The sequence below is a fragment of the Chironomus tepperi genome, unplaced genomic scaffold, assembly GCF_022539635.2.
Source record: "Chironomus tepperi strain 1889 unplaced genomic scaffold, CSIRO-AGI_Ctep_v1 contig_260, whole genome shotgun sequence".
Lineage (NCBI taxonomy): Eukaryota > Metazoa > Arthropoda > Insecta > Diptera > Chironomidae > Chironomus > Chironomus tepperi.
Window position 1 is genome coordinate 869,975 of NW_027226382.1, and position 14,780 is coordinate 884,754.

General features: G+C 32.1%; 1 protein-coding gene across 1 annotated transcript; it reads left to right on the forward strand.

Moving 5' to 3' along the window:
* The first annotated feature begins 1,520 nt into the window (after positions 1–1,520).
* LOC139091742 (glycerol-3-phosphate acyltransferase 1, mitochondrial-like) lies at positions 1,521–14,035 on the forward strand. The gene is made up of 6 exons (XM_070641908.1): positions 1,521–1,965; positions 8,215–8,404; positions 8,487–8,573; positions 10,437–11,023; positions 11,111–11,297; positions 12,021–14,035. Exons 1-6 carry the CDS (start codon positions 1,901–1,903, stop codon positions 13,329–13,331), a joined length of 2,427 nt encoding a protein of 808 aa, XP_070498009.1. The 5' UTR covers positions 1,521–1,900; the 3' UTR covers positions 13,332–14,035.
* The last annotated feature ends 745 nt before the right edge of the window (positions 14,036–14,780 follow it).

Consider the following 14,780-nt stretch of genomic DNA (forward strand, 5'->3'; position numbering starts at 1 on the left):
CAAAACTCATCTCAAGGCTCAAACTTTGACTTATTTGCTTAAACCACGCATTTTTCTCAATACTTTGTATTACTTTGTATGTGGTTTTAAATCGATAGTTGAGTATGTTTAATACCAGATGAAATTGGAAATTTATAATGTTGTGTCTATAGCAGAGTAGAATCTGGGGTATCAAGCATATATAGACAAATCTCTCAGTGCGAGAGTAAGGCTTCTCTAGACGAGTGGCTTTGGAAGCAGGTTGAATATCTCGTTCGCATCATTCTTTAGGCAATAAGTGTGATCGATTCCTATCAGAGACCGATCTTTCAATCATTATATAGAGTGTTGTTGATATGACAAGGATTCATATAATGCCCATGACAATCCGAGTAGACAGAAATGCGTTCCTTATCAGGCAGCAGTAGTTTGATATTTCTGTATCATGAAAGAATGCTTATTGCCTGAGAGGGGGTTAGAACTAGTCATTATCCTTGTTCTTTTGGGATATTTATGAATGTTCTATGCAAAATTTTACTAAGAATTGAGCGATAAATTTGATGACTTTTAAAAATTCGTATTTAGATGTAATTCAAGCTTAAGCAGTTGGTTTAGACAAGTGTTTCTCCGTATTTCTCTGCAACAAAGTATGAACACATCAAACATGCTTTATGCTCGAAGCCTCCCCTCTACAAAAAGGCTTAAAATTCTTCGACTTCGATCCAGAACTTTTCCATCAATGTTATCACCAAAAATTTTATCTAAATCTTTACATCCATAAAATAAAATCTTAAGTGATTGGCAGAAGTTAAATGATTAGATTTTCAAGGACTCACAAAATCAATCTAGAAATAATCTTAAAAGATCGAATTTCTTATCAGTTAAAAAAATCAAATCGTTATGCAAATTTTAATCATTTTTCGCAATGCACATGAATATTTCATGTGATACACAATCTAAATAATCTGAATTTGTAGATCACTCATTTGACTTGCAAAGAAAACCTTAAATAAAGAAGAAGTATTGCGAGTAAATAAGAGAGTAACAAAATGAGAATATAAAGTTTGAGAGAAGTATAAAGAAGATGCATCAGCTGATCATAAATTGTTCCCTTTTTAATTACATATTCATTCATTACTTTACTTAATCAAAAAAGTTTTCCGATAATTCCTTATCAGCATATAAAATTGTAGCAAGAATCGACTCATACAATAACAAAAGGAGAGAATTAAATATGACCGATTACCCTTTAGATGCTCAATATTTTATAGATAATGTTGATATCAAATAACACACATTAAACAAAAGTACGATATTATTATTGTAAACACAAAGGAACTTGACAATCTACTGCCATAAATTTCCTGGAAGATTTCATTTTACCTCCAATACACCCCAACCAGTTTTAATTGTATTTACTTACTTACTTACTATATAGTACATACATCATAATAAAAGAGTAATAACAAAAACAAAAAAAAAAATAATCGTAAACTGTATCGCGAGTCGCGCAAAAAAATTGTAGAAGTAAAATTGAAATGAGACGAGCTAGGCGCAAATTCAATTCATTTCTTAATTGATTAGCGAGCGAAGAAGTCGCAAAGAAAAGAACAAAAAATAAAGTTTAAATAATAAAAAAAAGAGAAAAAAAAAATTTGGTGAGAAGAGTACACAAAGTGTGCCTTACGAAAAAAAAGAGAATTACAGAACTTTAAAAATAAAATAAAAATTTTAAAAATTTAAAACGAAAGTGAATGAAAAGTTAAAAATAAATAAAATATTTCTTTTGCACACTGTAAGAAACGTGAGATCTCGCGAGTATATCGTATTTTATTTATTTGATTGAATTGATCAAATGTCTAGTTAAGACAAGAAACTAAAAACTAAAAAGCATCAAAATAGTCACAAAAAAGAAGGCAAAATGATTGGGCTTTTAGAATTTTTTGTTCTTGTGTGCATTTTTAGCTACTTTATTGGCAAGAATCGGTAAGTTCAGTGTTATTACTACAACCTTCAGAAATATATGCTAGTTTAAATATGGAAGTAACTGAATTGAGACTAATTGAAACAGTTAGTCAGTGTTTAAATGGTGATGGATTGTTAAGCGATATTTAATGGAAAAGTGCTGTCCAACTGCAGGTCATTATGACTCTTCATCGCATACCCTAATAGACATATTCACCTAGATGATAGAGCATGTTCATTTTGTGAGAATGCTCCTGATCAGTTCTGGATATAGAATTCTAAAGTCTTATTAGATTCAGCCTATTCCATAAAATACTCTCCTAATAAGATTCTAAGATTATTCTAAGTCATGCGTTTCTTATGAGAACTTTTAAGCAGTCATCCTCTCAAGATTCAACTATTCAAAACCTTAATTGACTTACAAACCTCACGACTTGTTTCATCACAAACTTTAAAAATGTTTAAAGTCTAAATCGTGCAAAAATGCAATAAATTCTTAAAATGAATTATTGTACATGCTATCAAGTGGAAAAGCTTTTAATTAAAAATTCAGGAATAACTAAAACGCAAAAAGCTAAATTTTTGATGATTTTAGATTCTTACAACTTCTCTCAACTTGACATTGTCGATTATGCAAATTTCCAATTAAGTGATTCTTACTTCTGAGAATATGAAATGCATAAAGTACTTTGTAGATTTTTCAAAAAGAAATATAGAATCAACTCACTTGCTCTTATTGATGTAAAGATCATGTCAAGTGTCATTGCTTTTTTTTTCAATTCAACCAGCTTGAATCATAAGCTTGAATAATATCATGAAAATAAAAGTGCATTTTAAGTTTTTTTCGTCTCAAAATAAGATACTTAGTAGAATTAAAGATTCCCACAGCTTTAAGTGCAATTGAAATTTCCCGTGAATGAAAAAAAAGTTCTTGAGAAAATATAAACAAAGTGAAAAGCTGCGACAATAGCTGAGTGATCATTTCCTCTTCTGATAACCGTGCGATTGATTTACAAATGATTCGAGGACGAAAGGAGATAATGAGACCAATATGAGAATGTGCATTTATTTATTGAGTTCAATGCTCTCGTACTTTTTTCAATTTTTATTTCAAGTTTCATTACGAAATGCAATGATTTTAGAGAGGTTAACAGATATGATTAATTAATAAATTAATTTGAATTCGGAACTGACTTAATTCTGATACAGGAAATTGAATGTATTAATTAATTTAAAGAACTAGCAATTCAGCATCGATGCATCGATGAAATCTTGAGATAAATGTCCGAAAATTTAATCACTGTATGAAATGTTATACTTCAAAAGTAACAACAGAATAAAATTCCATGCAAATTTTAATTGGTTTATAGTTTACTGGACCAAACTTAGATCGATTCCGACCTCTTCTTTAATTAGACTTTGAAAATTACTGATTGACAGTTTACATCAGTGCTGGTCAACCTTTGTGCCGTGGCACACTAGTGTGTCGTGAACATTTTTTGAAATGCCATGAATCGTATTGTGTGTGCAGTTTTGGTTGATTCTTACCACCAAGATGTGCCACAAAAAGTAAAAGGTTGCCCAGCACTGATTTTGAATATCAAACAAAGAATTTTGCAAATAATTATAAGTTCAACCTGAAAGTTCTTTCTGCATCAGTTACAACTAAAACCACTGAGACATATGAAATAGTTTACACATCAGTGCCCGGCTAAGGTCTTAATTAAATTTAATAAAACATTAACAAAGTGCAGTCGCATAGCAAAACGTGATTTTGTTAAAAATTTGTTTCAATTTGAGAGCATTTTAGGTTATCATTTGTTATTATTATACACGCGACTGGAATGATCACACCACATGAAATTCTCTCTCTTTAAATTTCTCTTTGATCTCTATAAATAAGTAAATACACTGTTATCTAATATGAGGATTCTCTCGTGAGAGAAAAATTTAATTTTCAATCGTATGATCGGATGCCACTTCTTCTTCGTTTTACATTGGAAGTGATTCTTTTAATGCTACAAATAAAAAGCCGGTAGAAACTTTTCATTGTTTATTTCGGCATTTCTGTTTGACATTGTGCAAAAAATATTAAACAGCTCGATGGAACTAAAAAGAAAACAAAACTTGACCTCAAGAATTAAATTATTTTCAATGAATTCATTAGCCTTGAGGTGCTCGTGGAGTCTATCCATGGAAATATAAATTATTTTTCACGTAAAATTCGTTTTATTGAACCTTTAAGAGGAAGTAATATTTAAGATATCATTGAATGAGAAGCTCAAATTGTTGCTACATATTTTCTATACTATTTGGTCTAGAAAACATTTGTTGTGGATTTAAACAGCTTTTAGACTATTTTAATGTTTGAAAATTTTCAAGATAATAATTTTTTGGAATAACATAGATGAAATAAGTGTGTAACCTTGAAAAATATAGTTCAAAAAAAGTTTGAATTAGCGTCATGATAACATGTAAAATTTATGACATTTTGTTGCTAAGCCCGAGTGATACAAACAAAGAAAGCTCCGCTACAGATTTTTTAAGGGATTGTTGGTTTCCATATGGCTGCTAAATGGAGGTGGCTTACAATAACATTAAGAGACAATAAGCATATTTTCTAGAGCTTGCTCTACTTAAATACGCCAGATGATCATGCTGATGAGCGTGGTCTCAACTAACTCTGCTCTTGAGAGCACGCACTTTGGATGCTAGGGGACAATTGATCCAAAATCTGGCGACCGGCCGACGTGACTCACGCCTCATGCCGTATTTAAATCGAATCCGATTTCAAGTTAGAGTCCTTCTTGCCAGAGGCTGGGTTTTTGATCGACTTAACAATTTGTGCTATTCGGGTCCATTGCAGAGCGTCTTTCATTTGTGTTGCTCAGGAAAAAGAAAAAACTACTACAAATTCGATTAAAACTGAATTTTCAATCAGCTTAGCTATGCAATACATATTCTGTCCAAATTACACATCTGCGCAATATGTTGAACATGAGCATCAAAATTTAAGCATTAAATTCCTCATTAACCTATATTTAATGCACTCAGGCAAATTAACTCATTAACAAAATGCTCTAGATCTCTCTCAAAAGAGTTGTAGCCGAAAAAGTCCACTAAAATTTCATAGGAAATTAAATTTAATTGAGTAGTCATGAATTTAAAATAATTCTCAAAGGCTTTTTTTATTTGTTCAGAATTCTAAATTATCGACATTCAATAATCGTCATTAATTACACAAAAAGGTTGTATTGGCAACAGCAATTGCCATTCAACATATCAATAGCCACCCACTGTATGTTCATTTTCATTCAATTATTCGATTGATTGATCATCGACATTTATTGCACATGGATAGGAAATGCAAGTGTGAAACCCCAAAGGCTGCATTCAAAATGAAAATTTGCATGTGAATTGAGTCTTTTTTTTGGGAAACGAGGAATTTTTCCACTCAATTTCAGAAAAATCATTATGTCTGTACTTTGCACTTGTTGGCTTATTGAAGTTCTGTGATTTTTGAGACTTAATGAAATCCTACATTTATGATAAAGAAAAATATCTAGGAACGTCATTTGATAAAGGAATTTTGATATATTTGTACTTGCTGCTGTGTGAATGGAATCAATTTTGAGTCTTGTTTTTATGAGTGCATGAACGCTCTTGAACTTACAACGGCCTTGAAGAATATCAGTGATAATTCCGATGAATTTTAAAAAGGGTCAATAACTTTCGGCGTTCTGCAAATATGGAAATTGCATAAAATGCAAATTTTGATGAGCAACAGACGAAAAAGTTTGATGATCTCATTTAAAATTGACCTAGATTATTTTGAGAATTATGCTTATAATCATGTTGTTGCTAAGATGCTAATAAACAATTCAGCATGGCTTTAAAGGACTTTGCACTTTACTTCCAAGACAACACACGTCTATGTGTATGATATAAATTCCATCAAAAATGAAAATCATCGTGTGGGGTTACAAACAATTTTATCAAAAAACTTAGAAACAATAAACTTTTAAACAGAACAGAACAGGTGGCTTAATGAAAACATTTATCAAGTATTTTGTATGGGCAAAGATAATCTAAAATCCTTATTTTTGGAAAAGAAGATTAGGGTGGAATTAGTAGATAAAAACAACTGATAGCATTTTTTCGATGTAAGTAATGTTCATCGCCTGTTGTCTGATAAGCTCTAAGAATTATAAGATAAGATTATATTTAGTGGACTTGCTTCGAAGGACATGAGCTTTTGGGATTATAAATGTAAATTTCTTTGTGGAAAGTAAAGTCTTGAATTGCCAAAAATAGTATTGTATTTGGTATCGGTAATTGGCAGACGTAAGTCAGCGATAAAGCCAGCTTTATTGGATGTCTAAGGGAGGCCATGAATCAGTAAGTAAGTAACCAAGAGTTACCAATTATTTAGACTGGATTAATATTCCAAACTTACTTACTTCGCTGGCTGTACAAATCAATTGTGATTCATGGCCTCCCTCAGATGACGCCAAAAACTGACTAGGATTCCGCCAGCCAAGTTCCAATACCAAGTGCAATACTGTCTCTAACGACATCTTCCTCTCAAGAGTTCTTTGGCCATCCACGAGCTCTTTTACCATCTACAAAGTCGGATTCAACAACTATAGTAATTGGAGCTTCTGCAGATCCACTTCAATAATGCAACAATGTCATTATATCGGCAGAGATTTTCGTTATCAACATCATTTCCTTCTTATCATTGAAAAACAGCTCAAGTCACTAATAATCCTAAGAGGTTTTTAATATTTACCAATAATATTTCATTCCTATCGAAGATAACAGCTGACATAGTACACGCGTATTTATAATCAGCTGTTGATATTTTTTCTATATTTATTAACAAAAATATTTGCACACAAATAGCGAAATACTCGAAATTTAGGATTGTAATATACGTGTTAACTAGACTAGCTGGCATTTACAGAGATTTATGACTTTTTGATAATAAGAACTTTTCTTATCAGGCCAGGGAAAATTACTTTTCGAGCTTTTGTTAAGTTCATATGAACTCCATGATGTTCCTTATTTTGTTCTACCATGCTAATGCACTTCTACTCGTGCTAATCGACAGTGACGTCAATTCTCTTGTTGACCCGATTGAAGTTGCTTTATGTCATTATTCTCACTATTCTATTTTCTATTGCTATCGCTAGCTACAGCAAATTACTCTGAAACTCGTGTTATTTTTATAGTTCTAATCAATAAAGTCGATTCCCGTTTAATTAGCTTGATGCATTAAGTGACGATAAGACTAAATTTGTTTAAATGTAGGACAAAAATTCTCATGTATTTAGAATTAAAATGCAAATTGTTATCTCATCAAATTTATAGGCATTGTTTTATTGAACTTTAAATCTTTTACGTCAATTCTAAGTGGTTTATCGCAAATGACGTCATTCTAAATGGGACATTTGGGTTTACTTCTTTCTTATCACAATTAAGACATTTTAAAAGTTGAGTTGCCAGATAGATGCTTTAAGAATGATGCCTAGTTGTACTATGCGAGTTTTTGTCCCTCTAGTCTAGGCTTGTCTTCGGAATATCTACGTATAGACATGCCTCCTCATTGACCAAAAAAGACACTGGCTAGTTAAAGGCATGTCTAGGCATAAACAAAAACTATTGCCTATTTAAAGATAATGCTTGAAAGTATGTAACCTTGTACGGGGTTTAAATTACTCCTTCACATCATATGGCAGTGGACGATTCTAAGTGACGCTGCCAGTCTTACTTACTTACTGGAATCACGCTTCGACCAGGAGCCTAGGTTGCTACAAAATGCTTTGCATCTGACTCAATAGCTAGCTCCATCACAAAGCCTGTACAATTTCTCAGTTTTGACATCTAACTGGCACATAGGCCTAACTATCAAATAAAGACAAATTCCATTTTGTAGAAATAGAAAATCGTTGACGGAACCTTAAAATCTCCGATTCAGAACCTTCTTCATTTGAGTCATTCGGTATATTTACAATATTTTCCAGTTAAACTGCATTTAAACTTCCACATATTAATTTTTGAGTCAGCAATTTATATTTTATTCAATTTAATCAACAAACAAAAGCTCATTGACATAGACCTTGATTTACTATTGAACATTACGTGATACAAATTGCAAATCTTTAAGAAATTATTCATTCGCATTTTGACCTTATATTAAGCTACACTTGATATGAATAAAGACATTAAGAATTTGTTTACTTCTTTTTTTTTGCATACGATAAACAGCACAAGCACAATGATTGATATTTTGACGACGAGATTCCATGACGCATACAGCTATCTTGTATCGGAGGATGTGAGCAGACAGAACGACAACAATAATGATATAATGAAAGAGAAAACATCAATTAACAGATTTAATAATGAGCACATAAAATATAACAGAAGTGAAACAACATTAAAGGATGCAGAGCAAGTAAGTTGTGTCATTAATTAATTTATCCCTTTTTCCAGTTCAATGACTAATTTTTGACTTTTTATCAACCTTTTTCGAACAGAATGGATATGAAGACAGCAATGATGACGATTCACTTTTAACAATCGACAGTCTCATTTGTCGAGATTGCTCTAAGAGCACAGATCGTGTAAGTTGTCATATATAGTTTTTGAATTTAAGGGTATCATTAAGGATGTTGACTGGACGTGAATTGATTTTTATTAAGATTTATGGATGTCAATTTACAATATTAAATTTGAAAATTAAGGATCAGTTCTTGCATTTATATTTTCACAATTCCTAACCTCCATTTAACCTTTATCTATTGTCTCTTCCTCAAATTCTACAGCAACACTAACAATATTGACCATGAAAAAATTTCCTATCTTCCACAATCCCATCAATTATTCTCATCTCGTCTTAGAAATGTCAAAAAAATTTGCCAACCCTTCAACTCTTTACCTTCTCATACCATGTGCTGTATGTGCAATCTCATCAATTTTCCTCTATGCTTCATCAGTCATTTCCTTCTTGAGATTGAAAAATCTTGTAGATAACCTCACCTTCATATATTTATACCTTATTTATGTTGCTACTATCCTAAACGTACTTACATAATATTTATTTTATCAACACACATACGGTGTGCTGCTTGTGTGCCTAAAATTGTATATCTTCAAAGACATGTGATGTGAATAATAAAAAACAAAAATTGACTCATTCAAGTTCATGTTTCTGCTACAATATTAAGTAAGGCATGGTATATACCGGTAAAATTTTTCTTTTTGTGTCTTATTTTTTGAGACTACATCCATTCTTTTTTCGGAATAAGAGAGTGATTTCAATATTTTATATCGACACTTGTACGTATGTGCATATAATATTCTATTCATGCGTTCAATCAACTGAACCGAATGAATAAAGACAGGTTGTATGCTGTTGAATAAGCTTCGTTTTATGCTGAGAAGAGAATGAAAGTTTTTACATAATTGATGGATCTTGGGATGTGTGAAACATACTTGACATTCCTTTTTACTGTACTTTATTCCTTCTTCTTCTTTGTTTTGTGAATTGTAAAATATTCAAAGAAGTTTCTTCTTTTGTGTATGGAAAGTGATGTGAATTTTTTAAATTTTCTCCTTTTTTGTGGGTTATTGAATAGAAGTGAATTGAGGCGATTCATATGTTAAGACAGTGGTGGGGAATCTTTATGCTGTGGCACACTGAACCATGTATCCATGATATGCCGCGAATAATAAAAGGTTGTCCTCCACTGTGTTAAGGCAACGAAAAATGTGCTGATTTTGGGATAGAATGATGAATTGAGGTAGAAGTAGATCCAAAAGGAAAAAGTATAATAGGCTTTGTGGAAAAAAATCAACAGATGCCTTAAAAATTTTTCAATTGGATTTTTCATATTCTGAACATCCTGATTAGTCATCATTTTAAGAGAAAAATGGCTATCCTCAATAATTTTTGGATCATCCCATAAAATTCTAAATATTCATTTGCATGCACATGCTATTGGTAAAATAAATATTTATTCAGGTTTTCAGAATTATTTACTAAAATCATCAACATCCATAAAAATATGTGCATGACTTTTTTGATTATTTTTGGCCTATAAATGTTGATTCTATGCTGTTTTTATCCATATATGAATATGAATTTCTTTTACGCTACCTTTTTCTGTTCGAATTTTCATTTACAAACTAACATGCATCAGGTAAAAACCATTGTTCCAATGTTCTCAGTGACATTCTGTGATGTACAGATGTGCACGGTTTTTAATTAAAATTTTCCTCTCTTCGATTTCGTTTCCACTTTTTTTTGTCGATTCATTGAAATATGAAAAATTCAGAGTTGATGGTCGCAAGTAATCAACATTTTTAGAAATATTCACGTCCATGTCCACAGCAACAACTCTGCATAAAATATTACAAAATCATTGAACATCAAAATGAGCAAAAATTCATAACTTTTATTTCTGTTCTACACATTTTAATTACAGGAATCGCAAATAAATCCATTTGATCGTGCACGAAAACCCGTCGATATTTTAAAGGTGACTCAACATGCGCCACGTACAAATAAGTACGATTGGGGTACATATTTTCCACATATAGCACAAAATCTTCGCGTCAAAAAATACAAATACAAGCCAATTTTTGAAAGTGTCTTTAATCACAAGCGTGTTCAGCATGAAATTGAAAGAGTTGCAAAAGATGCCGTACGTGAAAGTGATGTATCATTTGAAATGGAAGATATTTATTATGAGAAAATGCTTGATAAATCTAAGAAGAGAGCATATAAACTTCTTTGTGACATGCGACATACTTTATCAGATGGACTTCTGAGACTTACATCGTACGTGCTTTATAAACTATTACCATGGTTCTTATCTGGCGTCGTTGCACATCCAGCACAAATAGAAATGCTTAAGGTTGCACAAAAGAAATTACCAAATACGCCATTAGTCTTCTTGCCATTACATCGAAGTCATTTGGATTACATTCTTGTGACATTCATTCTACTTAATAACGATATTCAGTGCCCTCAAGTGTGTGCTGGCGAGAACCTCAATATACCCGTCTTTGGGTGAGTTGACTGCTGTGTGCATTAAAATTGCATCTTTTTATTTCAATAATAATAAAAATTTCTCTCAATTTGCTTCATCATCAATAGCTTTCTACTCAGGGGCTTAGGAGCTTTTTATATCAGACGAAAAATTGACGGTGATGATGGAAAGAAAGATTACATTTATCGTGGATTATTGCAGACATATATGGAAGAGAGTATAAGTGCAGGTCATAATATTGAATTCTTTATCGAAGGAGGACGAACGAGAACTGGAAAACCGGGCTTGCCAAAGGTTTGTTTTTATTCAAATACAGCAGCAAAAGAAAAATGAACTGAAATTGGGGTTAAAAGTTCTTTTATGGAAAACTTTTCGTGTTTTCCTTTTCGAAATTGGCTTATTTGATATTGTAAAGTTCTGAATGTCATTCTTATCATTTAATATGCTGATTCGATTGTCTTGATGCTCATTTTGTCGTCTCGAGCAATTCAATAAAATGGCATAAAGTAATCATTATAAAGCACTTGAAGAAGAACGTAAGAGCAGTCAAAGTCCTGATATCCTGAGCGACACAAATGAACATGGCTAAGTCACAGAGCTTTTTAAAGCTCTTTCATTGACACCAAATTGAAGCAGCTTGAGTGTGGCAGCGATAGGACTTCCATTTCGTGCTAATATGGAGCTTTGGTGAAGCTTTCTTTATTTGTGTCGCTCGGCTAAATGTCATTAAACTTTTCGGCTATTTCCAATACACAAATTTTATTACTTGACTCAACTATCCAACATAGATATCAGATAATACGAAAGGTTTTCAGATTACATCATAGCCAAGACATTCAAAATTCTCAAATCGTATTATCCATTTTTTACTGACCCTTTTTTCCACATCCCATGACGATTCAAAGACTTTTTATTCATTTCATTTCCTTTTCATCTTGTGACTACTGAGTGGCTGCAAAAAAACTTTATTTCTAAATTTTTCATTCGAAATTTCTCTTTCCATATTTATTTTTATAGGGTGGCATATTATCAGTAATTGTGGACGCATTTGTTGATGGCCTCATTGATGATGCCCTTCTCGTACCAGTTTCGGTAAATTACGAAAAACTTGTTGATGGCAGTTTTGTTCGTGAGCAATTGGGAATACCAAAAAAGAAGGAATCATTTACGAAAGCAATTGCTTCAATCTGGAAAGTTCTTAACCGTAAATACGGTCTTATGAGAATCGATTTTAATGAGCCATTTTCACTACGAGAACTCGTTAAATCGTTTAAGGAACGTAAAGCATCAGTTCCACGTCCAGTTCCATCTGTGAGACGATTAATATCAAAACCATCAATGACATCAGTGTACGGCGAAATGGAATTTACCGATAAACATAGAGCACTTGTAGACAATATAGGACGTCATGTTGTTTATGATAGTTGCACGGCTATGTCAATTATGTCTACAAATGCTCTCTCATTTCTTCTGTTGAATAAATATCGAAAAGGTGCATCATTAAAAGATCTCGTACGCTCGTTAGATGAAATTCGAGAGCAATTTGAAGGAAAACGCGATTTTGGATTTGATGAGCCATCAGAAAATGTGATAATGACTGCCGTTGAATTGCTTGGTACTGACATGATTGAACGTAAAGTTGATGTAAACGGTAACATTTTTATTGCACCAGTATTGTCAATTCCAAATGTCGTAGAGACATTTTATTATTCACAAACATTTGCACCACATATTGCTTTAGATGCTGCAGTTTTAACAGGTATCGCAGCTGAACTAAAAGAGAATAATTGTTCAAGTTTAACAATGAATGATATCATAGACTCAACTTTACTCTATTGTGATGTTCTCCGTAGTGAATTTATATTTCACAAGCCATGTCAGGATATCAACGATCAAATTCAATTAGCTGTCGAACGTCTGTGCAAGCTTGGCTCATTGACAAAACTTAAAGGCTCAGATGAATATGAACTAAACATTAAATTATCCGAAACATTATTATCATCTATGGCAGCACTTAATATCACATATTGGACTACCACAGAGTGCCTTCTAGATGTCTTTGAGAAAGGACATATACTCGAAAGTGATTTCATTAAATTATGCATAAATCGCATAACCGAAAAGTACAACGATGGCAAAATCACATACGGTGAGGCAATATCGACTGATTCAATTAGAAATTGTCTTAAATTACTTCAAAAGTGGAGTGTGGTTGAGGTTGACGTACAAAGTGGTAAAAGAATAATTTTATTAACATCACTCTACAATTCAATATCAAGCATCGAAGAAGTCGTCGAGAAAATTGAAAGAAATGTGATTTTCAAGTAAGAAGAAGAAATTCAATATATATGCCCCATGTTCTCCTCCTTCTTAAAACTCTATGACATGTATCTTACTGTATATATTCTAGCTTTATACCATTCAACATTTTTTTTATCAATTTTATATGTTTGTGGTGCTAAATGAACTTAGAGATGGTAACTTTCTGCTTGCATATCAATTTTATTTAATTTAAAAGCTGAAAATTCAGCAAGGAAAGTCACTTTAAGTTTAAATTCAATTTTTATTTAAATTGAAAAATATTTTGACATTTCTGCACCTTATGAAAATAAATTTTGCAATCAGCATAAAGGTTCCCAACTCTAGAATCAATATATAGCTCATATGTAAAAGAAGCTACGATTGAATGGGTAGATTCAGACGTCTGAAAGTGAAGCATATTGAATTCATAGTCAAAAAATGCATTTCATCGTCACTTTTGCTTATTTTTCTTCTTAAAACATATTGTTATTTCCAACAATTTTGTTTCTTCTTTTGCGTTCAAAATACATTTACCATACATACATACATACAGCAAGTGACGACAAAAAAGTGATTTTGTAAATTTATCAAATGATATTTTGTAAAAAAAAAAACAAATTAAAATGAATTTTTTTATTTATACTTTTTTGTTAAGGAAAAGCTTTATATAAAAATTCTATACAAATACAATTAATTGTGAATAAGGTAGACTATAGAGAAATAAAAACATGTGAGTGAAATTTTAAGTTAGAAATGTTAAATAAATAATAAAAGTTTTAGATAAAAAAAATTTAAATGTTGACTACTTTATTTAAAATGATTTTTTTTTATCTGGCCAGAGGTGGAACTAGGGTTCTGACCTCATCAAACCAAATTTTTAGAAACACATTCAATGGTGATTAGGGCAGTGAATTAGCGTTTTAGTGAGGTTTTTAGTGCTACTCAATTAAAAGTTCTCGAGACTGACATCATAACTCTCCATTCTCGGTCTCAAGATTTCTCGATCCCAGTCTCGGTCTCAATCCTTGTCTCAAGCTCGATCTCAGTTTCAGTCTCGATTTCAGTCTCGGTCTCAATATCAGTCTCAATATTGGATTCGAAAATTTGCTGAAGCTGAGACTTCGGGAAACCTTATGCACAATGTTTCATCCAATTTAAGTCTTACAGACTCTGTTTTTCTCTAGAGTGGTTCGGATTTCACAATTAACTGTACATCAAGGTTTGATACCTTTGGTTTGGTGAACCTTCTATCGTTTAATTGTGATTAACTCTGAGATGCGCATATAGACCTGAATAGCTAAACTTTACTTTTTTAGATTCTCTTTTTAAACATGTCCAACTCATAAATCATTTGTTATACTGTTATACGACATTATGCTGACAATACTAAATTTTTGGAAGATCTGCTTTCTTCAAACGGTTCTTTGTGCGTAGGTGTCTAGATTGACAACATTTACCTATAAAAGATCAATGCAA

Coding starts and splice junctions, on each gene's coding strand:
- LOC139091742 (XM_070641908.1), top strand. CDS start 1,901: ATGATTGGGCTTTTAGAATTTTTTGTTCTTGTGTGCATTTTTAGCTAC. Junction 1,966..8,214: donor TACTTTATTGGCAAGAATCG/GTAAGTTCAGTG, acceptor TACGATAAACAG/CACAAGCACAATGATTGATA. Junction 11,024..11,110: donor CTCAATATACCCGTCTTTGG/GTGAGTTGACTG, acceptor CATCATCAATAG/CTTTCTACTCAGGGGCTTAG.